This window comes from Gorilla gorilla, chromosome 19 (assembly GCF_029281585.2).
Source record: "Gorilla gorilla gorilla isolate KB3781 chromosome 19, NHGRI_mGorGor1-v2.1_pri, whole genome shotgun sequence".
NCBI lineage: Eukaryota > Metazoa > Chordata > Mammalia > Primates > Hominidae > Gorilla > Gorilla gorilla.
Genome location: NC_073243.2, coordinates 68,596,778 through 68,622,139, shown reverse-complemented (window position 1 = coordinate 68,622,139; position 25,362 = coordinate 68,596,778). Strand labels below are relative to the sequence as shown.

The 25,362-nt window shown below is 39.1% G+C and overlaps 1 protein-coding gene across 6 annotated transcripts; it reads right to left on the bottom strand.

The window, feature by feature from the left end:
- Window positions 1-343: 343 nt before the first annotated feature.
- HMGCS1 (3-hydroxy-3-methylglutaryl-CoA synthase 1) lies at window positions 344-25,118 on the bottom strand. 6 transcript variants are annotated; one of them, XM_004058888.5, is made up of 11 exons: window positions 24,911-25,057; window positions 19,324-19,382; window positions 10,099-10,556; window positions 9,590-9,715; window positions 8,589-8,753; window positions 7,342-7,507; window positions 6,339-6,509; window positions 5,708-5,814; window positions 3,793-3,918; window positions 3,419-3,582; window positions 344-2,168 (listed from the first exon to the last, which is right to left on the bottom strand). In XM_004058888.5, exons 3-11 carry the CDS (start codon window positions 10,544-10,546, stop codon window positions 2,079-2,081), a joined length of 1,563 nt encoding a protein of 520 aa, XP_004058936.5. In that variant the 5' UTR covers window positions 10,547-10,556; window positions 19,324-19,382; window positions 24,911-25,057; the 3' UTR covers window positions 344-2,078. The 6 variants fall into 6 exon arrangements, with proteins under 6 accessions (XP_004058936.5, XP_063556505.1, XP_063556506.1 ...); XM_063700435.1 differs by having other exon boundaries at window positions 19,324-19,402; window positions 24,911-25,040; XM_063700436.1 differs by lacking the exon at window positions 24,911-25,057 and adding an exon at window positions 24,577-24,595.
- Window positions 25,119-25,362: the final 244 nt, after the last annotated feature.

The window sequence follows — 25,362 nt, the reverse complement described above, 5'->3', positions numbered from 1 at the left end:
AACTCATTTAACAAATATTTATAGCAAAGTCTATATATGCTTGCCATGCAATTTGAGAGTTAATTTCTTTGTTTCAAGTGTAGGAATAATTATCAGTGTAAATTCCTCCATTCTAGATGAACAACTCCTTAAAGACAAGACCATACATCTTGTACATTTTCAAATTGCTGCCTTAAACAGAGCACCTTGCTTATATTAGGATTTCAAATGTTTGTGAAATGATAAATGAATGGAATGAGTGAATGAACTGAAATGAAATTAATGCCCATATTTAAAAATAGAATATTAGCTGATTTCTTGACGAAGTTGTTAGTTCAAGAGTGAAAAAGAATACTCAAGTATCTGAAACATTTCTCTAAAACTTTATTTCAAAGTTATTCACCTCACAGTTAATAAGGTGTATGATTAATGCTCTGTGCCAGTATTTGCAGGCCTGCCCATTGCCGGCAATGGACTTTGAGAAAACCCATTTCCTGGCACCCAAAAGTTAAATTACTCTTTTCAAAACATACCGATCTCCCCAACACTTGCAAAAGTATTACATGCACCATTTTCCCACCATTCTTTAAATCAGAACTTACATTATTAATCTACATCAGTGAATGTTAAATGAAGTCATTTTAACAAATTATGACTGTACAAATCAAAATACTACTAGTTAATATTAGACAAGAGTATCTTACAAACACTACTATTACATATTACCTTGCAATCTGAAACATTATATTTCATATTTGTGTATATTTATTTTAGATAACTGACACTTCACAGAATTTAACAGCAAATAAAGTTTAAAAAATTTAGTTCTGTACATTAGTTCCAACTATCCCTATTTTACAATCTATAAGGCTCATGTCATAGTTCAGCACCAAAAAGATCTACACAAAACTGTTTAACCAATCTTCTTATCTATCCTGTGTGATAGTTTTGTTTGTTGTTTTTTTTTAAGGTAAAAGTCCTACTTCAGACCTTGAAGTGGAATACTTCTAGTCAGACTAGGTAAAAACTTGGGTCATACCTTATTTTCATTGAACAGATACTAAAAAAAAAAAAAAGGAAAAGGAAAAGAGCTGTGTTACACCATGAATTTAGGTTGTCAGCCTCTATGTTGAATTTATAACACTGAAGCATCAGAAATAGCCTAATAATGCCCTGCCCCTATTCTTCCCTTCCATTTTAAATTTTTAAAAAAGTAACCAGAAAAATGTTTCATTTATTCTTTAAAATAAGGTGCAAAGAAGGACTGCAACAACAAACTCCCTCATCCACACCTCCAATAACATCTCACTGTTGTTCAGCATAATCTACCATGAACTGATTCAGGAGCACACCTAGAGCTATATTCACAGCTCCTGAATGTACCATGTTTTCTATACCAGAAGCCTCTTCAATGGCAGTGTTTCTCTGTTCAGAGGTCATTACAATAACTTTTGTCACTGCTGGCCTGGACTTAACATTCCAGATTCCAGAGCCAGTGTTTTATTGTCCCAACTCTTTTCTTCCTCTTTAGGATTTATCACTTTTAGAAAAAGGGCATGTTTGTTTTGCTATTTTCAAAGGGTTTGTGCATATCACATTTTACCACATTTTACCCCAATTTCACCACACTGGGGAATGTTGTCACATTCCCCAAGCTAGAAATGTTTTCCAAAAACCACAGGTACTTTCTGTAATCTTGTTGTTCAAAGTACAAAATTCTTACATGTTAAAAAATTTTTCAATTGGAGATTAGTACCTCTGCTTTCTTCTGACAGAAGTATACAATTCATTATACCATGTTTAAAAACCAAACATCATGCATACAAATGGCCAAAGAGGTATGAAGTTTTACAGAGCCCTTAACATCATTCGAGTACATTTGGCATTGGCCAGACCACAACAGGAAGCATGTCAGCAAATAGAGCAAAGAGACTTTCCCAAGTACACGATAGTCATCCAGGCTCCATGTCAGTCACATAAAAATTTACGTAACATGTAATCCTTTAAAATTATCCCCAGATATCCCACTCCTCCAACCGTTCCCATACTCCCACCCCATGCCCACCCCCGCCCTGAAGTCTTGCACCTCACAGAGTATCTTAATGTTCCCCATTACTAATGACAGCTGCTTCAGGTTCTGCTGCTGTGGCAGGGAGTCTTGGTACTTTCTTGGCAGGGCTTGGAATATGCTAAAATGAAAGGAAAAAAGTTGATGGCTCTTATGATTCTTTCCCCCACAAGAATCATGGCACCAATTAAAGTTTCTGTAAAGAAACTTAATAAAGGACAACTCTGGAGAAGTTTATGCTAAATATATATTTTATATAACTTTTCATGAAGGGAACTCAATATCCATTTTTCACCTTATGGTGAATTTAGTATACAATTATCCATATGGGGGGGAGAGGAAGCCTGCCACAGAGACCCACCACATACAGTATTTTACTTGTTACGTCTTGTATTTGCAACTCAAACAGTGGCGGTTTGACTTGCTACCTAATTTGTATAATAGCAAAAAGCAAGACTATCCATTTACCAAACTTGTAGTAAGCAGATAAATAAGTAGTTTCAAGGTTACAAAGTCCTTAGTTTATAACCTGGCTTCAATACTTACTACCTATAATCCTGGGCAAGTAATGTAACTTCTTGGAGGCTCATCTCTAAAGGGAGGACAGTATCATTTATAAACTTCAAGGAGGTTGTTGTAAGGATTAAATAAGAAAACGTAGGTAAAGTGCCTAGCAGGTAACAGGAATTCAAATCATAGCTATGATTGTTACTTCTTGACAATTTGAGGACAGATTTTGACCATGATCTGGGATGAGATGTGAAAGGATCCTTGTCCCTCTACTCCATCTCTCACAAAGACACACACCACAAATGAACCTTCTCTCTATATCAGTCTTCCTTTAAATCCTGGTATCATTAATAAAACTTAGTATTTACTGTATATTCTTTTTTTTTTTTGAGATGGAATCTTGCTCTGTCGCCAGGCTGGAGTGCAGTGGTGTGATCTCAGCTTACTGTAACCTCTGACTCCCTGGTTCAAGCGATTCTCCTGACTCAGCCTCCTGAGTAGCTGGGATTACAGGCATGTGCCACCAAGCACAGCTAATTTTTGTATTTTTAGTAGAGACAGGGTTTCACCATGTTGGACAGGATGGTCTCGATCTCCTGACCTCGTGATCTGCCTGCCTCAGTCTCCCAAAGTGCTGGGATTACAGGCGTGAGCCACCGCACCCGGCCTTTACTGTATATTCTTAAAATATTAATAATTCAAATGCAAAGCACTTTATACAATTGGAAATAGTACAGCTAGAATCTACTCCCAGAGCCCTTACTATGAATTACTCTTCTTTACTGACATTTATTTATGTTGCTAAATCCCAGTTAGGTCTCCTAAACCCTAAGATATGGAGATGGGAACTCTTTTATTTACCTCAGTTGCTATGTTTGAATGCACAAGTCCTACTCCTTCATCCAAAGTGTCATCATTTGGAGTGGGACGCCGAGCGTAAGTTCTTCTGTGCTTTTCATCCACCCTAACTAAGTACCATGTTCCTTCAAAGAGTGAATCTATTGAACCCTGGGGAATATAGTTGACTAAAGGAAAGGGAGAGAATATCTACAATTAGTTATGATATACAATTCATCTGGTAATAAAGCTAAAGATAAGTTTCATATATCCCAATAATTTTCACTGACATCAGATTAGTACTGAGTAAAGTCTTGATATCCTTATCGTATATGTAGCATCCTTAATGATATCAGCCCTCCAAATGGGTTAACTTAAAGAACATTTAATATTTTTACCCAAATGATGGGTGTCCTCTCTGAGCTTCATGTTTTCAGTGAAGACATCTGGTGCCACACCAGTTCTTGAATCAAGCCTTGATTTAAGATCACATAAACTTGCTGTTATTTTATCAAGAGCAGACCCTAAAATAGTGAATAATTCAACATTAAAAGATTTTTTTGAAAAATCATGTCCAAAAGAAGCCTAAGTAAAATGTTGCCAAATGAGACAAAACAACTTTTCATTTTCATTAAAACTACTGGCTACTGATTAGTTAAAAGATAAGATGATACCTAGAATGGCAATCATTAAAAAGTCAGGAAACAACAGGTGCTGGAGAGGATGTGGAGAAATAGGAACACTTTTACACTGTTGGTGGGACTGTAAACTAGTTCAACCATTGTGGAAGTCACTGTGGCGATTCCTCAGGGATCTAGAACTAGAAATACCATTTGACTCAGCCATCCCATTACTGGGTATATACCCAAAGGACTATAAATCATGCTGCTATAAAGACACATGCACACGTATGTTTATTGCGGCATTATTCACAATAGCAAAGACTTGGAACCAACCCGAATGTCCAACAATGATAGACTGGATTAAGAAAATGTGGCACATATACACCATGGAATACTATGCAGCCATAAAAAATGATGAGTTCATGTCCTTTGTAGGGACATGGATGAAATTGGAAAACATCATTCTCAGTAAACTATCACAAGAACAAAAAACCAAACACCGCATATTCTCACTCATAGGTGGGAAGTGAACAATGAGATCACATGGACACAGGAAGGAGAATATCACACTCTGGGGACTGTTGTGGGGTGGGGGGAGCGGGGAGGGATAGCATTGGGAGATATACCTAATGCTAGATGACGAGTTAGTGGGTGCAGTGCACCAGCATGGCACATGTATACATATGTAACTAACCTGCACAATGTGCACATGTACCCTAAAACTTAAATTAAAAAAAAAAAAAAAAAGATAAGATGATACCTATTTGACAAATCTCCTATGATGTCAGACTAGAAATCTATTATTGAGTATCTGCCACTAGACAAGTTAGGAAACAGGCAGAATTTGAAACTATAAATAACTTGTCTACAATTAATCCATGGTATAATTATTTTATTTTTATTATTTTTTATAGAGATGGGGTCTCACTATGTTGCTCAGGTTGGCCTTGAACATCTGGCCTCAAGCAATCCTCCCACCTCAGCCTCCTGAAGTGTTGGGATTATAGGTGTGAGCCATTGCATCTGGCCCATGGTATAATTTTAAAAAGTAATGTCAAGTTTTCATCAGTTTATCTCTACATTTTTGCTCTTTCCTGCTCAGGGAAAGCACAAAAGTGACCTTAAATATAGCCAAGACCATAAGCCTATAAAAATTAGATAACTTAGTCCTATCCTTTATCCAGATAAGGTAGAATTTTTTTTTTTTTTTGGATAGATTTTTAGGGCAGAGAGTAAAAACCTACTGAAAGAAGTAATGAAGACTAAAATATTGTAATGATCTGTGGGACAGATTCAGGTGCTCACTTGAGAAGACTGCTAAATCAACTTCCCCAGAGTTCTCAATACATTCTTTTTTTTTTTTTTTTTGACAGAGTCTCGCTCTGTCACCCAGGCTGGAGCACAGTGGTGTGATCTTGGCTCACCACAACCTCCCTCTCCTGGATTCAAGTGATTCTCCTACTTCAGCCTCCCGAGTAGCTAGGATTACAGGCATGCACCACCTCACCTAGCTAATTTTTGTATTTTTAGTAGAGATGGGGTTTCAGCCATGTTAGCCAGACTGGTCTCGAACTCCTGACCTCAGGTGATCTGCCCGCCTCGGCCTCCCAAACTGCTGGGATTACGGGTGTGAGCCACTGTGCCTGGCCTCAGTTCTCAATACATTCTTGTTGAAAGATTCAGCACTTACCTGGTGTAGCATCTTGTGTGACTTTAAGAGAGTACAGAGTGGCAGCCAAACCAGAACCATAAGAAAACACTCCAATTCTCTTCCCTGCTAATTGCTGAGGTGAGTACCTATTGTAGGGTGTAACAATAGTTAAGAAGTTTAACTGATCCAAAGCTACAGCGTGTGGGAAGCTATAAAAGTAGCAATAAAAATTTAGGCTATAAGTAAAGGTAGAATCTAACTTAAAGTTTTAAGGATCTAACTCAAAGTGTTAATATTGCAGTAGGGAATCTAACTTAGTTTTAATATTGCAGCATGTGAGTTTTCATCTTGTGGGGAATGGCAGAGCTTGTGAAAGTCATGCCACAAAACAAGTTACTTCATCAACCAGGTATTTATGGTTCAACTGTAGGTCAAGAATTAAAAAACCATGAAAACAGAAGCCAGGAAAGCCAGTATGAAATTAACAAATACTTCTGGAAGTAGCCTCAAGCCATACATCTTTCAAGTCAATGGACAATAGCAGATTAGAGAGCCTTAAGATAAAATTTTCTGTGATCTACCACCAACATGCTTGACACCAGATTTGGTCTTAGAAATCTAACATCTCCCAAATAAGGGGAGTTAAGTAGTAGGTGAAATTTATACTTACTGTGCTAGAACAGATGCAAGGGAACCATATACTGAAGATGTGTACATATTTCCATTTTGATTTGATACAAGTAAAGATGCCTTTGTTTTCTGACTGAAGAGTTCAGAGCTAGCCTTCATAAATGCCTTCTCCACATCTCTATCAAAGTAGGTGTCTTCTAATTTAACATCCCTGAAAGATTTATTTCACAGTTTTACAGTGTTCAAAGCCTATGTTTTTATTACACTAAACAGCAGGCCTAATTAGGATTCAAATCTTTAAGTGTATATAATTGTTTTCTCATTTATTAAAAGCCAAGTAGCAGCAATCTAATTGCTATAGAAATCATAACAGTTGTATATATATGGTTCTTTTTATCAAAAGTTTTCATAATCAAGTTAAGACTGCTTGATTTGAATAGGTTAAAAGATGCACTGTAGCTTTATTGTCACTGAATAGAATACTATTTCAAGTCCATAATAATGTTTATTTAGTTAGAAAAGTCATGGTATTACAGGAGCCAAGTTTTAAAAGTCAAGTATAATTTTATCAGATAGAGAAAGGACACACAAGAGACACAGGGAGAAACAGAACGAGTTGAACACGCATAGCATGCTAGGGAGCCTAAAGTGAGAAAAAGACAGGTGGAGTACAAAAGCTGACTTTAGCTGTGGCAGTGTGCAGGATGGAAAAGGGCATGGGGGCAGAAGTGCTGAGAGGGTAAGGAGTTAAGAGGCTGCTGTAGTGAATATAGGCCCTTGTGCAGTTACTTTATCGTGACAACATGAATGGAGCTGAAAGAAATAAATCAGAAAATCTGAATAGAAATGTCTAAAGAATTTGTGCATGTTAACTACCACCTCTCTGGACTTAGATTCTTCACTGATTGAGACACACAGATTAGACCGGATGACTTCTAAGATTCTTCTGACTCTCAATTTCTCAGGTCTGTACAAATAACAGCTTAACAGATATTAAAAATGCTCTAATATAGAAGGAAAAAACTCATAATAGCTCCTCTTACCCAAAGGCTTCCAGGCCACTATAGATACTATTTTTATCTCTATTCTGGTCATTAAGGAAGTCATTCAGCAACATCCGAGCTAGAGATTTCTGAACCAGTTTACAATATGGTGAATGAAAGATCATGAAGCCAAAATCATTCAAGGTAAAATCTTTATCATTTCCCTCTGAAAGAGAAGTCCAAGGAAACTATGAAATTCATATAAGCCATGAAATTTTAAAGTTTGACTTTAGAATAAAGCTAGGATATTTGTATATGTTTAAACAGCAACCACAAATACACTGTATAATGAAACCTCTCTATACCTTAAAATATACATTTAAAAAGACACTCAAAGATGAAACAAAATGTACTATGTCACTAATTTTCAAATTTAAGATTCATACACATTAGCAGGTTACATAATCAATTTAGTGGGTCAGGATTAGTATTTTTTTTAAATAAAAGAGTATTTTAAAAAACAATGCAGTAGAAAAATAGCAAACTGAATAACTTGCAGCAAGGGTAAGTAATGTCATGACATTTTTGTTTCAGTCTGGCATACACATACAATGTAACATGTACTTCTTACTATGGGTCCTAATAAAAAAGTTAGAAAGCCACTATTCTGTTAATATATACTGCAAGAATGCTTCTTATCCAGAGCGACTAAATTACTGATATTTGTCATTGAATATGATTTTTAACCCCTTCTCATAACCTCTAAAAAGCAAAGTTGGACTACAGAAAAAGTATACTTTATGTAATAATGTGTTATGATAGCATTAACTCAAAAACTGTCCTTTCAGTGCCTCAACAAATTTCCAGATTAATGATGACAGTAAAAAAACAAATACAAATTCACAGGTCAAGTGCAAAGAGATTATTTTTGGGGTAAGATCACTTTAGTAATTCATTTTCATTAGTTTTCCCTGAATCACAGCTGTAGTCCAAAACCTTGTTAAAATACCTCTCTCAAAAGATGAACAAAATTCAACTTACCTTCTTTTCTCCACTTTGATTTTCTTACAAGGGGTAAACCGACCTAAATATTTTTGCAGAGATACACCTCAGTTCCAAAGTTTACCTCTTCTAGTAAATTACACTTTCCCAGAAACTATGGGAAAATGTTGTTTGGTGAATGAGGAATTAATGGTAAAAGGACATTAAATGAAGAATGTCCACAAAGTAGTTGCTTACCAAAGATACCTAGTACATTAGACTGCTCTCAACTGATACCAAAACCAAGGAAAATGGGTAAAACTTACCTTTCTGCCACTGGGCACGGATCTTTTTGCAGTAGACAGAATAGCAGCGGTCTAATGCACTGAGGTAGCACTGTATGGAGAGTTTTCCATCTACTATAGGATATTCAGATAGCATATCAGGCTTGTAAAAATCATAGGCATGTTGCATATGTGTCCCACGAAGCCCTATTAGAACCAAAAAGGAAGATGTCTATATATTTCTGTTTCTTGATGTCTGTATGTTAATAAGTATACTGCATTATTTAAGGACCTTCCTTAACTATCTGATCAATTCTCACCACTTACAGTAGAGAAATCGCAAGCTGAAGCCAATATAAGTGAAATGATACATAACAGTATCCATGGACAGTCCTAAGACTCCTTTGGTATACAACTTTCCATGCCAGTTTCATAACTCTAACAGTTACTCTACTACACTGAAGACAAATTAAAATTGCCAGTGACTATCAGCAAGTTACTATTTATCATTTGAACCCTACATTAACCCACTTCTCTGTAAAGTGGGGATGACACCACCTACCTCATAAAACTGCTATGAAGATTAAATACAGGCCAGGCATGGTGGCTTACGCCTGTAATCCCAGCACTTTGGGAGGTTGAGGGGGGCGGATCACCTGAGGTCAGGAATTCGATGCCAGCCTGGCTAACATGGTGAAACCCTGTTACTAAAAATACAAAAAATTAGCCAGGCATGGTGGTGAGTGCCTGTAATCCCAGCTACTCAGGAGGCTGAGGCAGGAGAATCACTTGAACCTGGGGGCAGAGGTTGCAGTGAGCCGAGATCGTGCCATTGCACTCCAGCTTGGGCAACAAGAGTGAAACTCGGTCTCAGAAAAAAAAAAAAAAGAAAAAAAAACATAAATATGATAACACACATAAAGCTCTTAGCAAGTAGTACCTGCATTTAATGACCATTAAGTAAGCGACAGCTCCTATTTCTATTTTCAAATTTCTCAGCATATTGTGCTAAAAAAAACAAAAATGCTTTCTCAAGCACTTACCTCGTTCAAAAATTAAAGGAGCATTTGGCCCAATTAGCAGAGCTACTGCTCCAACTCCACCTGTAGGTCTAGCATTTCCTGTGGCATATACAGCAATATCTCCTGCAACTACCAGGGCATACCGTCCTGAAAAATATTTTTTGTTATTTCACAAGAAGGAATTCAACACTATAACCACACATGGAAACTGAAGCCTGTTATATTTTCCCCAGAATATGCTTTTCCCTTCTTTGATAAAGAAAGAAAATGCTCTAATTTTTTTTTTAAATTCATCTGCCAAGGCTCTGTCATCCATCTGACTAAATTTTGAATAGACCATTTGTCCTACAAGATAAGACAACCAATTCACAATTCGGATAACGACAGACAGGTATAATATCTTTCTTAATATATCCAAACAAGGATAAATTACAAAAGTTTGCATATTGCATTAATTAAAGTGTCATTTGGGTCTATTGAACCTTAGAAAAAAATTTGGGGGGACGGCGGGGAATAGGCATGTAACATACCATCCCAAGAGCTGGATTCAATCCAGTTAACAGCATTGAAGACAGCAGCTGTGCCTCCATAGCATGCATTAGTTGTGTCGATTCCTTCTATATCTGTATTCCCAGACTCTTCAAACAGCTGCATCAAATTAGTCTTCACAGACTTTGATTTGTCGATGATTGTCTCTGTTCCAACTTCCAGCCGCCCAATGCAATCATAGGAAAGGTTATTTCTCTCCATAAGATTCTGAACCACAGTCATGCAAAGAGAGTTAATATCTTCTCTATCTGTGCAGAAGCCCATCTTGGCCTGGCCCAAGCCAATGGTATACTTTCCAGCATCTACACCATCATATTTTTCCAACTCTGCTTGATCAACATATTGAGAAGGAAAATAGATCTCAAGGGCAACGATTCCCACATCTTTTGGCCAGCAAGCTTCTGCATTCAAAGGAAGTGATCCAGGCATGGTGAAAGAGCTTTAGAAAGGAGAAACAGAAAAAAAATTGTTTTAGGTTATAACTTGCTGGTTTTCAACGTTGAAATTGAGAAATAGATATTAAGAGTTTAGCAATCACCTAAAGTATTAGTTTAGTTTCTTTAAGTTTAGTATTTAGGGCACTCAATTGTGTACATGTGAAGTAGCAATTATTATATGAATGGAATATTATCATTTAAAATTATAGTCTTTTAGAAAGGCTTCCATTTTATTCAAAACTGGGCATCTCTAGATTTAAAACATGATTATTAGAGGTAAACAACACTCAAATAAGATTTTCTACATTGTAAAGAACTGTAAGATAAAATACAATGATAATTTAGAAATATGGCTGACAAATCAGAATTACCTGACCACTCGAAAGTTTTAATAAATTAGGCCGGGCGTGGTGGCTCATGCCTGTAATCTCAGCACTTTGGGAGGCTGAGGCAGGCGGATCACGAGGTCAGGAAATAGAGACCATCCTGGCTAACATGGTGAAACCCCGTCTCTACTAAAAATACAAAAAAATTAGCCGGGCGTGGTGGTGGATGCCTGTAGTCCCAGCTACTCAGGAGGCTGAGGCAGGAGAATGGCGTGAACCCGGGAGGCAGAGCTTGCAGTGAGCAGAGATCATGTTACTGCACTCCAGCCTGGGTGACAGAGCAAGACTCCGTCTCAAAAAAAAAAAAGAAAAAGTAAAAATCAATCAATCAATCAATCAATCATGTATTCATCATAGATAAACCAGTCCTCTTTTAAAAAAGGGACTAAAAAGTAGTGTCTAGATTTACTTACCAATAGTAACAAAAATCACTAGCTACTCAAGACCATTGTTGGGCATTTAACTTACCAGAGCTTCAGCTTCTTTAACAGGTTGTATTAGTCAGGAAAAGAAAAATTACTATAGATATTTCAAACAGAGGGGAGTTTTAATGCAGGGAAATAGCTACAAACTTGTTGGCTGGGCTGGAAGAACAAAGCGGGAAAGGTGGTTCTCTGACCCCATGAGCCTGCACTCCTGCTGAAGCTGCTGGAGCTACAGTACTAGTACCTCCGCTGCTGAGCTGGAACCCAGAGACCCAAAGTCCCACTGTTGGTGCTGCCACTGACAAGAACAAGAGAGGTACCTTCTTCCCACCTTCTAATATTTCTTGAGTACTTCCATCAGCCCTCTAACCAGAACCCAGATGGCATAAGAACCAATGAAATGTAATTGTGAGGCTTTGAAGAGTGGCACAGCTCCTCAGTTTTAGAGAAAGAATCCTAAAACCTAAAATTCTACAACTCAATTTCCTTTTTAGGTATGACATCATTGGATGGTGCTACTTAGGTGGCAGAATTTCATTGACCCAAAGGTCTTGGGTTATGAGTTACCTGGGCCGAACTGATTCATGAACATTCTGTATGACTTGTTTGTCAACCCACCACTAATTTGATACTTAAAAATGAAAGTCAAATCCTGTATTTATGTCATTTGTCCTCTGCTGCTCTGCAATTAAAGGTCTTGAGGGGCCAGGTGCAGTGGATCATGCCTATAATCCTAGCACTCTGGGAGGCTGAGGCAGGAGGATCACTTGAGCCCAGGAGTTCAAGACCAGCCTAGGCAACACAGCAAGACTCTGTCTCAACAAAAAAATTTTTTTTTAAATGAGCTGAGCATGGTGGTGCATGCCTGCAGTCCCAGCTACTAGGGAGGCTGAGGCAGGAGGATCACTTGAGCCCAGGAGTACAAGGGTGTAGTGAGCTGTGATTGCACCACTGCACTCCAGCCTGGGTGACGGTGAGACCTTGTCTGTAGAGAGAGAAAAAAAAAAAAAAAAGAAAAGACTTAAAGGGATACCAGTTGTATCTTCCTTCCAAACAGAAGAATTTTTTTTTTTCATTCATCCAAACAATGCCAACATGTTACATGCTAAACATTAGGGATGCTTAATGGGAGACTTCCTTATCCTCTCAAATATTCACTATTTTATGGGATAATAAGAGAAAAACACATAATAATAAACAGGTAACAACATTGAGAGCCACATTATATAATGGAGAACTACCTAACCCAGTCTGGTGGTAGGGCAAGGAGTGTTAGGAAAAGCATCCTGGTTATAGGGGCCTGACTTGAGCCCCAGGAATGGGTAGGAGTAAGCAGTAAAGCACTGAAGAAACGGAGGGTAGTAGATTTTCAACAGAGTGGACACCATGAAGAAAGGCAAGCTACAAGGAATTACAAAAAACTTTACTTGTCTATTGGAATGAAACGTGAGATGAGTGGATCAGGTAAATAATAGATTAGGATAACTAGGTAAGGGTTAGGTCATGAAGGTTCTGGTATGCTGATGTTGAGGGCTTCAAATTTATCATGAAGATAGTAAGAAGCCATCGGAGAGTTTAAAAAAAGGAATAACATGGTAATATTAGTTGTCAGGTCAGTGTTTTTCCAACTCTGGAATCAATTTAGTGGATGGCAAGCACACATTTAAAAAAATGAAACAGAAAAGAATACAAGATATAAGATTGCATGGCACAGGGTAAATGTAAAGATTTTTCTAGAATCAACCTTTTGTTTTAATTATTCATACATATATAAAGTATACATAAGTTGCAATACAAAGTGTATTTTTACTGGGGGCCACAGTCAAAAAAGTTTGACAGCCACTGTTTTATCCTCACTAATGCTGTTTTACAGTCACTGGTGCTGTGAATGGATGAGTTAGGAAGCTGACATGGCAGTCCAGATAAGACATGGGTCATGAACTAGAGCATTTACTACATGTGGAGCGAAGAGGAACAGCCTCCAAAAACATGGAAAAAGCAAAAGAACTAGCAGAAATTGTAACTGACTAGATGTTAGGGAAAGAAGAAAATGTATAGAATGACTTCCAGATTTCCATCCTCAAGTGTTTTATGACTTGACAAGCACACTGTCAGATACACTAAATGAACAGAGATCCTCTCCACTTTGTTCTACTCCACTTCTTCCACACAAACCCTGTTTCCTTTATGCCCTTTTCCCTGGTAAGTGGAGTTCAGCCAAACCAGCGCTCAGAACCACCACTGAGGAATTGAAGAGAACAGGCTCAGACAAGCTGCTTTCGTTCCTGTCATTTCACCAACATCTCCATACATTTTTCCAGTTTGGTTTTCCTATCTACTTCCTTCCTATATGGGACTTAACACAAGATTCTTAACTTTCATGTATGCAGTTTATACTAGAAAACACACAAAGAGAACTACACTAAAGTCAACATTAAGGATAAATGCTAAATACTACCCAATCTTTCCCCATCTTACAACTACTTACCTACATAACCCTCCCTCTACTCTTTACTCTCAAATTATTATATTCTTTATCCAAAATCATTTATTGCTTTCTTCAACAACCTACCTCGTGCTTCTGCTTATTGAAATCCTTTATAGCCCTAGATCACATAGGTCACATTTTACCCATGACACCTTTCTAAATTACCTTTTGCATTTCTTGCCTATCCTTCTACACCATCATACTTCATCAATTAAAAGTCACTTTTTTGGGTAACATTTCAGAAATTGGGATTCCTCTTACAATTGCTATCAGACAGAAACCAATTATGATGTCATTGCTTACACATGGGAAAATAACAAAACTGCCAGCATGACATTTGCAGATGACAGTCAACAGCCTGAAAGAAATTCCCAGAAATGATACTGGAGCATTCATTTCACCCTCTAGGAACCAAATGGACTGGGAAGGAAGTAGAAGATGGGGAATCCCTAAGCAGGAGTCAAAGTAGGCTGGCTTTGCATAATTGCAAAGCTGAAGGCCAGCACCAAAACCTTCGCATTCTTTTTTTGGGATCTTGAAAGGAATGCTACATCACCAATTCTCTTGGCGGCACGGAGGATGTTTAATGGAAAATTACAGGTATTAACAACTCTGACTCCAAAAACAATTCAGAAGGCAGACTCTAAATATGTGAAATTTAGCAATTCCTTATGTGTTTTTTCACTTGTGTTTTCCATCTTATTGAATGTGCAAGTGACATGACAAAAATCTATGTCTAACTCTAAAAGAGCTCTTTAAAAAATTCTAAGTAATCAAAAAAGCATTGTATCTTAATTTAATTGTCCATGAAGCATCTTAAATTTATTACATCCTAGATTCTTTAGATAGTACGAAATATAGCATTCAGTGCTTCAACTGCGTTACTTCCCAAATATCTGCCTGTATTATGGATTGAAATGTCTGGGTTTCCCCACCAAATTCATATGTTGAAGCCTTAACTCTCAATGTGATGGCATTTGGAGATGTGGCCTTTGGAAAATAATCAGGTTTAGATGAGGTCATGAGGATGGGGCCCTCATGATGGGATCAGTGCTCTTATAAGAAGATACCACGAGAGCTTGCTCATGCTGTCATACTCTCTCTATGCCATGTGAGGACACGGGCAATCCAGGAGGAGAGCCCTCATCGGGAACCAACCATGCTGGCATCCTGACTTCCAGACTGCAAACCTATGAGATCATAAATGTCTGCTGTTTAAACCACCTACTCTATGGTATTTTGCTGTGGCACCTAAGCAGATTAAATAGTCTGGTCACCTCAACTAAGTCCAAGTTCCTTAAGGTCTCCTCATGTCTTAGACTACTGTATGGCCCGTTTTACCAGACATAGTATATATACCGCTGCTACTCAATTCCACAATGGAAAGAAAAACTCCTAAACACAACAGTCTACTTCCGAATTATATCCTCTTAATTCCTAAATTACTGGCCATAGTTTTGTATTCAATACAGGAAAAACAATGTCATCACCAACATTCAGGGACAGGGGCATAAAGAAAGACTAAGGGAGGCTCATTCTTGTTAAGACCTAAAGCTGAGGAGGGTAAAGATAAGGCTTTTACATTCCTACTCCATTCATCTTCAACTCCTTTCCTGTGTCTACAACTCAGATGGAGGACTACTGATTTTCTAGATATGAAGCACTTGAAATGTTCTACATCCATCCTCACTCTGAGCTTCAACAAACTCTCCCCATCAATTTTTTGATAAAGTTGGTGCCCACTTTGCTGAAGTTGAAATGAAAATATAAAAGGGCTGTCTAATATGCTACTAGGCATGGATTCTAAGTTTATAGTAAAATAAGATACTGGATAGTCCACAAGAAAGAGCCCTACAACTACTGTTATCAGAAAAAGACTAGTCCATAGGCTTATAAGCTCCTACATATGATCTCTTAAGTCACCAAAGTAGGAGTAACCACCTTCCCAGCCTTTCCCACAAGGCTACCCTTTAGATTCTTTTCAACTCTTCAAACTGCTTTAAACATGCTGAAGACAGTATGGTCTTCCTTGCCTGGCTCAGTGGTTTTTAACACTATTGGAAATAAAGTGAACAGGGAATATATCTTTTTGAAGGTATAAACCAGTTTGCAATATACTTGTACTCACTAATAAATTCACTTTAGTCTTTTAAGAGCATCATGTAGCAACACTGGCAATATATTTAATTAACCTTATAATGCTTGTACAATTCTCTATAAAAAGTTATAATGCAAGGCTTCCATTTCAGAATTAATCTGTATTTGTCACAGTCTGACCAGCTCTGATCAATTCTTTGTATTATAGTACTCCTAAAATAAGATACAACTCTATGACTCCTAAATGTCCTACATTAAAATACATGACATGTTTCATTTGAAAACAAACAAACAAAAAATGTAGGTTAACTAACATAACCCACATACATCAAATGGAAAGTGAAACACAATTGTGACTTTGATGGAAAAAAACATTTTTACATTGTCCAAGTCAGTCAATATTACTCATTCTCTGAGGGTTTCTGACAGCCAATGTGTTTTCCATTATGTTCTTGGTAAAAAGCCATCTAATCTGAAATATTTAGCCTTTGGTTCAAATTCAGAAAGAGAGTGATTAAGTTGACAGGAAAATTAATACAGAGAAATAATTGCTTTCATGACATTTAGAAGAACAGAAAGTTAATAGTTTCTGGTCTCAAATGTTACTTTTTTTTTTGAGATGGAGTTTTGCTCTTGTTACCCAGGCTGGAGTGCAATGGCGTGATCTCGGCTCACTGCAACCTCCGCCTCCCAGGTTCAAGCGATTCTACTGCCTCAGCCTCCCAAGTAGCTGGGATTACAGGCGGGTGCCACCACACCCAGCTGATTTTGTATTTTTAATAGAGATGGGGTTTCACCATGTTGGTCAGGCTGGTCTCAAACTCCTGACCTCAAGTGATCCACCCGCATCGGCCTCCCGAAGTGCTGGGATTACAGGCGTGAGCCACCATGCCCGGCAAATGTTACTTTTAACTATCCTATTGAGCATGTGCTCTTACATTGTCCTTTCAAATGCTCTCTGAAATAGGCTAGATATAGTTAGATATAAATTAGGGAAAAAAAGACTAGTTACAGGTCTGAGGTGCTCACATTATGGTATTTACTCTTTACCCTACCAGAGAATAGAATATTCTGGTTAATTCACTATTTAAGAATAAAGAGGCCGGGTGTGATGGCTCAAACCTGTAATCCCAGCACTTTGGGAGGCCGAGGTGGGCGGATCACTTAAGGTCAGGAGTTCAAGACCAGCCTGGCCAAAATGGTGAAACCCCCTCTCTACTAAAAATACAAAAATTAGCTGGTTGTGGTGGCGGGCAACAATAATCCCAGCTACTTGGAAGGCTGAGGCAGGAGAATCACTTGAACCTGGGAGACGGAGGTTGCAGTGAGCCAAGATCTGAGCCAAGATCGTGCCACTGCACTCCAGCCTGGGTCACAGAGTGAGACTCCGTCTCAAAAAAAAAAAAAAAAAATTAAAAAAATTTTAAAAAAGAGATAAATCACAAAAAATTTCAAGTAGAACATAATTTTAAAAATCTGATGGTTAAAAAAATTACATGTGTTTTTAATTTTTTACAGATAATGCATTTTATTATTTTCAGACTACTATATTCACCACAAAATAAGTCTAAAGAGAATAATGAGGACTCTGTATTTATAATAAAATACACACATTTTCTTTTTAAATTCTATCCTTAAAAAAGGAGAGAAAAGGCAACTTTCAGAGAACTTTGTAAACCTTTCAAGTCTTCCAACAAAGTAGTACCAACAGAGGACTAAAGTCTTAAATAAGTCTCATTAAAGTGAGGGCTCACTCCCTCTGGTGGATGAAAGAAACTCCATATGCTATTTCCAGAGTCAGTAAAGCAAGATAAGGAAGCCTTGCTAATGTTTTCTGAATGCTTCCTGCCTAGAATACATAAAAGACCTATATAGTTATTCTGAGAATAAATCTGGAAATGAAAGAGAACTGGAAAGGGGAAAAAAGGGGGAGGGAAACTAGCTGATGATACTGGTGCAAGGGAAGTCCTAATCTAGCTCCTCAATGGCTGTGTTGGGGAAGGACTTCAGCATCAGTGTCTCCTAAGTGAGCTCTGCCTCTGCTCTCTTCTCTGTCATAGGCCAACAGTTCTTTCCAAACTGCATGTCTAACCATTGTCAAGATGCTGCAGGTTGAGCATTCCTAATACAAAAATGCAAAATCTGAAATGCTTCAAAATCTGAAACTCTCTGAGCACCAACATGATGCTCAAAGGAAATGCTCATTGGAACATTTCGGATTTTGGATTTCCAGATTAGGGGTGCTCAAATGGTATGTTTTCTCAAATATTCCAAGATCTGGAAAAATCCAAAATCTTTAACACTGCTGGTCCCAAGCATTTCAGATAAGGAAAATTCAATTTATATTTCAAACTGCCAAGTTTCTCCTCTATTATTTAGGCTTAGCCTCTCTGCATTAAACAAGGAGCTTTTGGAGAGCAGGAACCGTGCTTTGTTCATTTTTGTGTCCCTGGTACCCAACCCACTGTTTGGCATATGGTAGATGCTAATGTTGAATAAATGAAATGGTACTAGACTTCTAATCTAAAGTCATTAACACCCATAGGAAATCATAATCTTGAAATACAAAAAAAGCAGAATTGTAAGAGAAGCACTCCCTGACAATATGAGAAAGCAATGGCTGCAAATAATTAGATTACCAGTTGAAACACATTTGCAATTACTGTCCATTCTCACATAATTTTTTTTTTTTTTTTGAGACAGAGTCCCACTCTGTTGCCCAGGCTGGAGTGCAGTGGCGCAATCTCAGCCCACTGCAACCTCCGACTCCCGGGTTCAAGCGATTCTCTTGCCTCAGCCTCCTGAGCTGCTTGACTTACAGGCACCTGCCACCAAGCCTGGCTAATTTTTTTGTATTTTTAGTAGAGACTGGGTTTTACCATGTTGGCCAGGCTGGTCTCAAATTCCTGACCTCAGGTGATCCACCCGCCACAGCCTCCCAAAGTGGTGGGATTACAGACGTGAGCCACTGTGCCTGGCCCATTCTTACATAATTTTAAACATTCATCCACAGCCCAGATACATATCTTTTGAGGCCATAATTTAAAAAGCACTAATGGCAGTCATGCTTACCTCTGATTGTTTCTGATTAAGTAGTCCATGTAGTTACATTTTATTATATGTACTTTTTCTCTTATGAGTGAACACTAATTTTTAAAATTTGTTTCTAGATTTTAAACATTAGTCTAATAAACATAAAATTAGTTTCCTGAAGCACTAAAGCATTAACAGAATTTTAAAGATGAGGTAGAACCCTAAAAGGGGTTTTAAGAACATATGGCACAAACAAATCGTTATTTGCTCTAGGATACCAAGTTTCCTCCTTCCATTAGAGAGGAATACTTTCCTTAAGCAGCATGACAGGATGTCATACCTGTGTGAAGGATAGAGAACTGCAGTCTCCAGGTCTGTCACTGTTTCCTCCTTCGGGCACTAGGAATTTCAAACAAGAACTGCTTTTAAAGTTATAAATCACTACCTAAATTCAAATACTAATGAATCCAATTCAAAGTTAAAATAAGCAATTCCTTATCCAATTACATTGTGCAGAATAGAATTTGACATTTGCTTAGAAAAAATCATACTTAAAGCTTATAGAACATTTTCCCCCTTATTTTCATAGCCCTTATAGTGATAGGTTCAGTCCTGGTAATAAACGGATATAAGAAGCCTACTATTGCAAGAAGGAATAAACAAAAAAACCTCAAGGAAATAAGAAGCCCATGTCACCAATTGAGGCTTTAAACCAAGGTTTTCAAGAATTGGGGGAAAGGAATATAAACAAGTTGTAATGAGTTAGCACATTTCTAGAGTAAAGAGATATATGCAGTCAAGAGCCTGCACTGCATGTAACAGATTGTGGCTTTGGCAGCAATTTTGGACCTCAGTTTCCTTATCTATAAAATGAAGCTAATACAGTTGCCCTCCCCAGATCATTGTGAAGGATTGCTGAGATGATAAAATATGTGAAGACACTTTGTAACACAAAGCACCAATACATTGACTATTACCTTAGTTCTTATAGTTCTTATAAGTGTTTTTCAAAGAAAATAAAGGTATTTTTTCTAGCAAGACCTAATCATTTCCAACACTGCCACCTTCACCCTCCCAACCTTTTATAAAGTGATTTTCCCTCTTACTGCTTATGTTAAAAAATTAAGCATTTAGACAAAGGAGCATTAAACATTATTATGTAAATTAAGTAGAAATAATTTGCGAAGGTGACTGGAACATATTCTTCAGTCCATCTGTTTTGAAAGACTGATTATTACTTAAGATGGCAACTTCTATGTTTAACACAGCATACACCATTTCCTCTGCTCTCTATTTAATTACTGGCAAATTTAGCATCTGCCCTTAATGGATTCACTGGTGACTACATTCGGATGTTATTAATATTTAATAAAGCTTTACTTTTTTTACATAATTACATAATTTAAGAGCTCTTCAGTCGTAGCGCCTTTTACTTCATTAACTAAGTTTACTACCCACCTACGCCCCCCGCCCCATAAAAAGAAATAGATCTTGAGTTTTGTAGGCAAAGAATACTACAATATTCCAAAAATGTCTCTAATTACAGTATTATACATACTTTGAGAAAATAACCTATCTTTGTTCTTTATTATCTCAAATTATGCCTTTGTCTTCTGCAAATTAAGCAGACCACAGAGACCAGTTCTTGAAAAACATGATTCCTTCTCCAGGTTAAGACTACTTAAATAATAATATTTCTTCTTGATGTTCATGTATGTATATGCATTTGACACTACTTGTATCAAGGAAATTTTCCTTGAACTGCCTATATTCTGCCTTTCCTTGCACTGCCTATATTCCCTCAATTTTTTTTTTTTTTTTGAGACAGGGTCTCCCTCTGTCACCCAGACTGGAATGCAGTGGCATTCCAGTCACTGCTCACTGTAACCTCGACCTCCCAGGCTCAAGTGATCCTCCTGTCTCAGCCCCCCCAAGTAGCTGGGACTACAGGCGCATGCCACAATACACAGCTGATTTTTGTATTTTTTGTAGAGATGGGGTTTTGCCATCTTTCCCAGGTTGTTCTCCAACTCCTGGGCTAAACCAATCCACCCACTTTGGCCTCCCAAAGTGCTGGGATTATAGGCGTGGGCCACCTTGCCTGGGCCCCTCTTTCTATTTTGATTACTTAAATTGGAAAGGGATGTTAGGTGGGAGAGACACAGAGAACAAAGAACAAAGAAATAGAAGATTCAGAAAGGATTGCTGTGCTACTTAAGGATTTCTCTATTCTGGCTAAACCAGTATTGCCAAAGTCTCAAGCAGATCACAAGCTTATTTCTAACAGGTCTTTTCAGAGTAAGTGACAGAGGGAATCAACATGGGTCAAGAAGCAGTTAATGAATGGCAAGTAGCCAGGCAGGTTACCACAAAGCAGGTTTGCAGACTCATGGGATGAAATATAGGCACTTTGAGTCTGGCAAAGACTAAAACACAAGAATGATAAGACTGCCTAGGGCCAACCAGATTTATGCAATGGTAGTTTCTTCTGGAGTTTACTCAGTGTTCTGAATACTTCCTTCTGGCTCCCTCCTTAGCCTTGATTCAAAGAAGTGGTTGGAGAAGTTCATTGCCTACACATTTTGGTATGTAAACTATAAAATATAAACAGTTACCTATTGATCTTTCTCACTGTTACAGGAGATAAATCTAGGAAATTAAGAACAAGTTGGCAACCTTTCCTCCTTAGGAGCAAGCAAATAAAAACTAATGTTAAGAAAGACTTGCTCAAACCTGTACACTCTGGTATAGTTCTCCAAGTAAAAAGCATGGACATCCCTGCCTCCTCCCAGAGTTACTGGTCTGCCTATCAGAGATTCTACTCATCTTCAAGGCCCTGTTCTAAGTCACCTCTTCCTGAAAGCTTTCCTCGATAAATCACACAGAAAATAAGTTTTCTAATCAGGGACCTGCACTTCTACAGAGGTAGGTCATTCATACCCGAGTCTACATAGCCTACTCTCTATGGAAAACTAGTTATGGGCAGTCTTCTTATCCATACAGGATTCCTACACTTCTTTTGGGAGAGGGGCTATATATTTTGATTTTTTGAAATCCCTTTGAGACCTTGAAGTAAAGGGTACTCAAATGTCACATTTTTCAGTGGCTGAATTTGGAGTTATAACTACTAGAGGACAAATCTTTTAGATTTAATACTTGTAGCAGCCCTCAGTAGTAAGTGCTTTCTGCTATCACTTTTTAATTTTTTTTTAAATTTATTACTGCTCCTTGCAGAGCAGGGCTACTCTATATGTAGTGTGTCCAGAGTAGCCTGCTATCACTTTTGAGATGAGCTGCAGCACCATAATGTCTAGTTTAAAGAAATTGGCTCTTTACTGCTACTGTTCAAGGCATATGGCAGCTTTCAATTGTTCCCAGATTCCAAGGTGAAAAATGTAAGAAGCCCATATGGAATCAGAAAACAGTTGTTGGTCTTACAGTCATTCCCATATGCACCCACAACTAAAAACCCTGCAAAGATGAAGACAACACTTCAAGCTTTCAAACATTAGCCTCTCCGCTACTGGTGTAACTACACTCAGTTGACAGACATTAAGTGAACATCAACACACGCCATGCATTAGGATGAAGAGATTAAGAATCTAGTTCTAGCCAGGCATGGTGGCTCACGCCTGTAATCTCAGCACTTTGGGAGGCCAAGGCGGACGGATCATTTGAGGTCAGGAGTTCAAGACCAGTCTGACCAACATGGTGACACCCCATCTCTTCTAAAAATACAAAAAAATTAGCTGGGTGTGGTGGCACATGCCGGTAGTCCCAGCTACTCGGGAGGCTGAGGCAGGAGAATCACTTGAACCTGGGAGGCGTAAGTTGCAGTGAGCCGAGATCACGCTGCTGCACTCCAGCCTGGGCGACAGAGTGAGATTCTGTCTCAAAAAAAAAAAAAAAAAAAAAATCTAGTCCTATCATTAGGACAGGTAATATGTATCCCACCTTTTAAATCTATACTACCTTCTTGAAAAACATAAAAATATCACACATCCTTCTATGATATTTGGTTCCACAGTAACCCAGCATAAAATTATAAGGCTATATTCCTTTCTAAATGAAACTAATTGGAGAGTCTGATACGTAGCAAAACAAACTTCCCCAGCTACATCTCACATCCAATTCCACTGGATTATGGAAGATCCAACCAGGTTTTAAATGATTCTAGAGGACACAGGAAACTGATGTTACAACAATATCGGGTTTTTGCATTTATTTCTTCTGAGAAAAGCTATCTAAAATCTAAGTCAAAATCTCAAAATCAATCCACAGTTAAAAGAAACAAGATGTAAAAGCAATCTGGAGGGATATTTAAGATGAAAAACAAAATTAAAACAAGGCCCAAATGATGTGGCCTACGGCTCCAAACATAAAATATCCTTTTACACTCCCTCGCCACAGCATAAGTCAGACCTTCTGAGTGCTGGGGTTACTGATGATTATACCAGAATTGAGCTGAACTAAAGTAGAACCGAATAAAGGGCAAACTTACAAACTTAGGTGAGAAATATCTACAAAGGTAGACACAAAGAAAGCCTTTCTCTCTTCCCATAAGGTATGCTATCCCTGCCCCCTTCTTCACACAAAAATAATTGCAATTTTAAAATAAAGTTTAAGGAACACAAGCTGCTTAGGTGTCTCAAGTGCAAAGAACTACTGACACGGATAATGTTAACGACTTTCAACTGCCTCTCATCTAATAGTATCTGTGCAATAAAGTCCAAAACACATCTCAGAAGGAAAAATGTTAACTCTAGGAGCACTTCCATTTGTCTTAATTTTGTTGTTTATCTTGTCATTGTTTTTCATATTCATGCCTGAAAACAGAGGAAATGTTAGTTAGCAGCAGCCAGAACACATCATCCTACTGCAGCAGGTGGCAAGAGCATCCTTGGGAAGGTGGGGAGCTGCAGCAGAGGTGAGCAGTGAAAGCAGCTACTGATGCCTTAAGGCTAAGGCCACAGGGACAAGCATGACAAACAGGCACGACCTCACATTATTTGTTCCCCAAATCCCTCCTCCAGAGTGGATCAGAATAATCGTTTCTCTACCACTGGTCAAGGCCAGATGTGGGTTTTCAAAGACTCCATATACTTGCTTTGAAATATCCTTAGCTTAATCCAAAACCTATTTGTGGGAGGACTCTGTGAGTGCCTGCCCATTACACTGTATCACCTAAAGCTGGTCCCGAAGGTATTAGCAGGAGAGAGATGTGGGATTTCAGAACACCAAGGAAGCCTATTTTTTAAAACGTAGACAAAAAAAAAAATGGAGGCAGGAAGGCGGGAGGCAGTGATCTATGAGATTTGAAGCAAGTACAGACTGAGCCCCAGTACTTAGCCAGGTCTAAATCACGGTTGTGAACGCTTTCTTGCACCTGAGCTGAGGAAGAAAAGTAATGCTACCCACTTCCCTTCTTTCCATCAACTCTGTATGTGGCAGCAGGACACACCCCCTGCGAACCTACCAGCCTCCGTCTAAAGAGGATCTTACCCATCCTTTGGCGTCCACCCTTAACCAACGCTCTGGAAACGCCTTGGTAGCCCAACTGTCTTCTCTCCCCCTCCTGACACCCCCCACTCACATCTAGGCGGTCACAGCTGCCTCTCTGGCACCTCCAACTCCTATGTCGTTAGAACACCTAGACCTCAACGCCCTCTCGCGTTCTCCCCTCCGCGACTCGCCTGTGTTCTCGGATCTTCTCAGATCCGCTACGGTCGGCCTCAGGTCCCTCACAAGGGAACCCCCGCCCGGCCCCGCTCACGGTGCCCCATCCTCCCGGGCAAAGTCCACGCCTACGTCCTGACCCAGAGCCCCAGCTCCTTCGGGCCTAGTCAAGGACACCGCCTCTGTCTGGCCCACACCCCGCCCGCGGCACCTCCGCAGCCCAGCTCTACTCCCCAGCGCGGGACACTCACCAAGCGTGACCGAGCGGCAGCAGAGGAAAGGGAGTGAGCCACGAAAGGACAGTCCGCGGCGCCTCCCCTTCGCCACCAGCTTTATAGCCGCCAACCCATCCGACTCCGGCACAGCCGAGAGTCGCTGGGAGGCGGGACGGTGGCTCCAGCAGCCAATCGCGGCCAGTAGAGTTGCCCGGCAGCGCCCGCCCCCCAGTCCGGCTTCTACCAATCAAAAGGAAACTAGAGGCGATGACTCGCTAGGATTTTCCCTCGTGGCTGGAAGGGCGGGGAGAAGGGGCGGGGACAAAGTCTCAGGGCCGAGGAAGTGGTGTGAGAGACTGACGTGGGGTGGCACGAGAGCCCAGTTGCCAATGACGGAGCTGCGAGATACGGCGAGAGCCAACGGGAGCGGAGTGAGAGGTTCTCCAACCAATTGGGACTAAGTGAGAGGAGATGCGGGCCAATGGGTA

Coding starts and splice junctions, on each gene's coding strand:
- HMGCS1 (XM_004058887.5), bottom strand. CDS start 10,546: ATGCCTGGATCACTTCCTTTGAATGCAGAAGCTTGCTGGCCAAAAGAT. Junction 7,508..8,588: donor CCGTGCCCAGTGGCAGAAAG/GTAAGTTTTACC, acceptor CTTCTCTTTCAG/AGGGAAATGATAAAGATTTT. Junction 3,583..3,792: donor AGAGGACACCCATCATTTGG/GTAAAAATATTA, acceptor CCTTTCCTTTAG/TCAACTATATTCCCCAGGGT.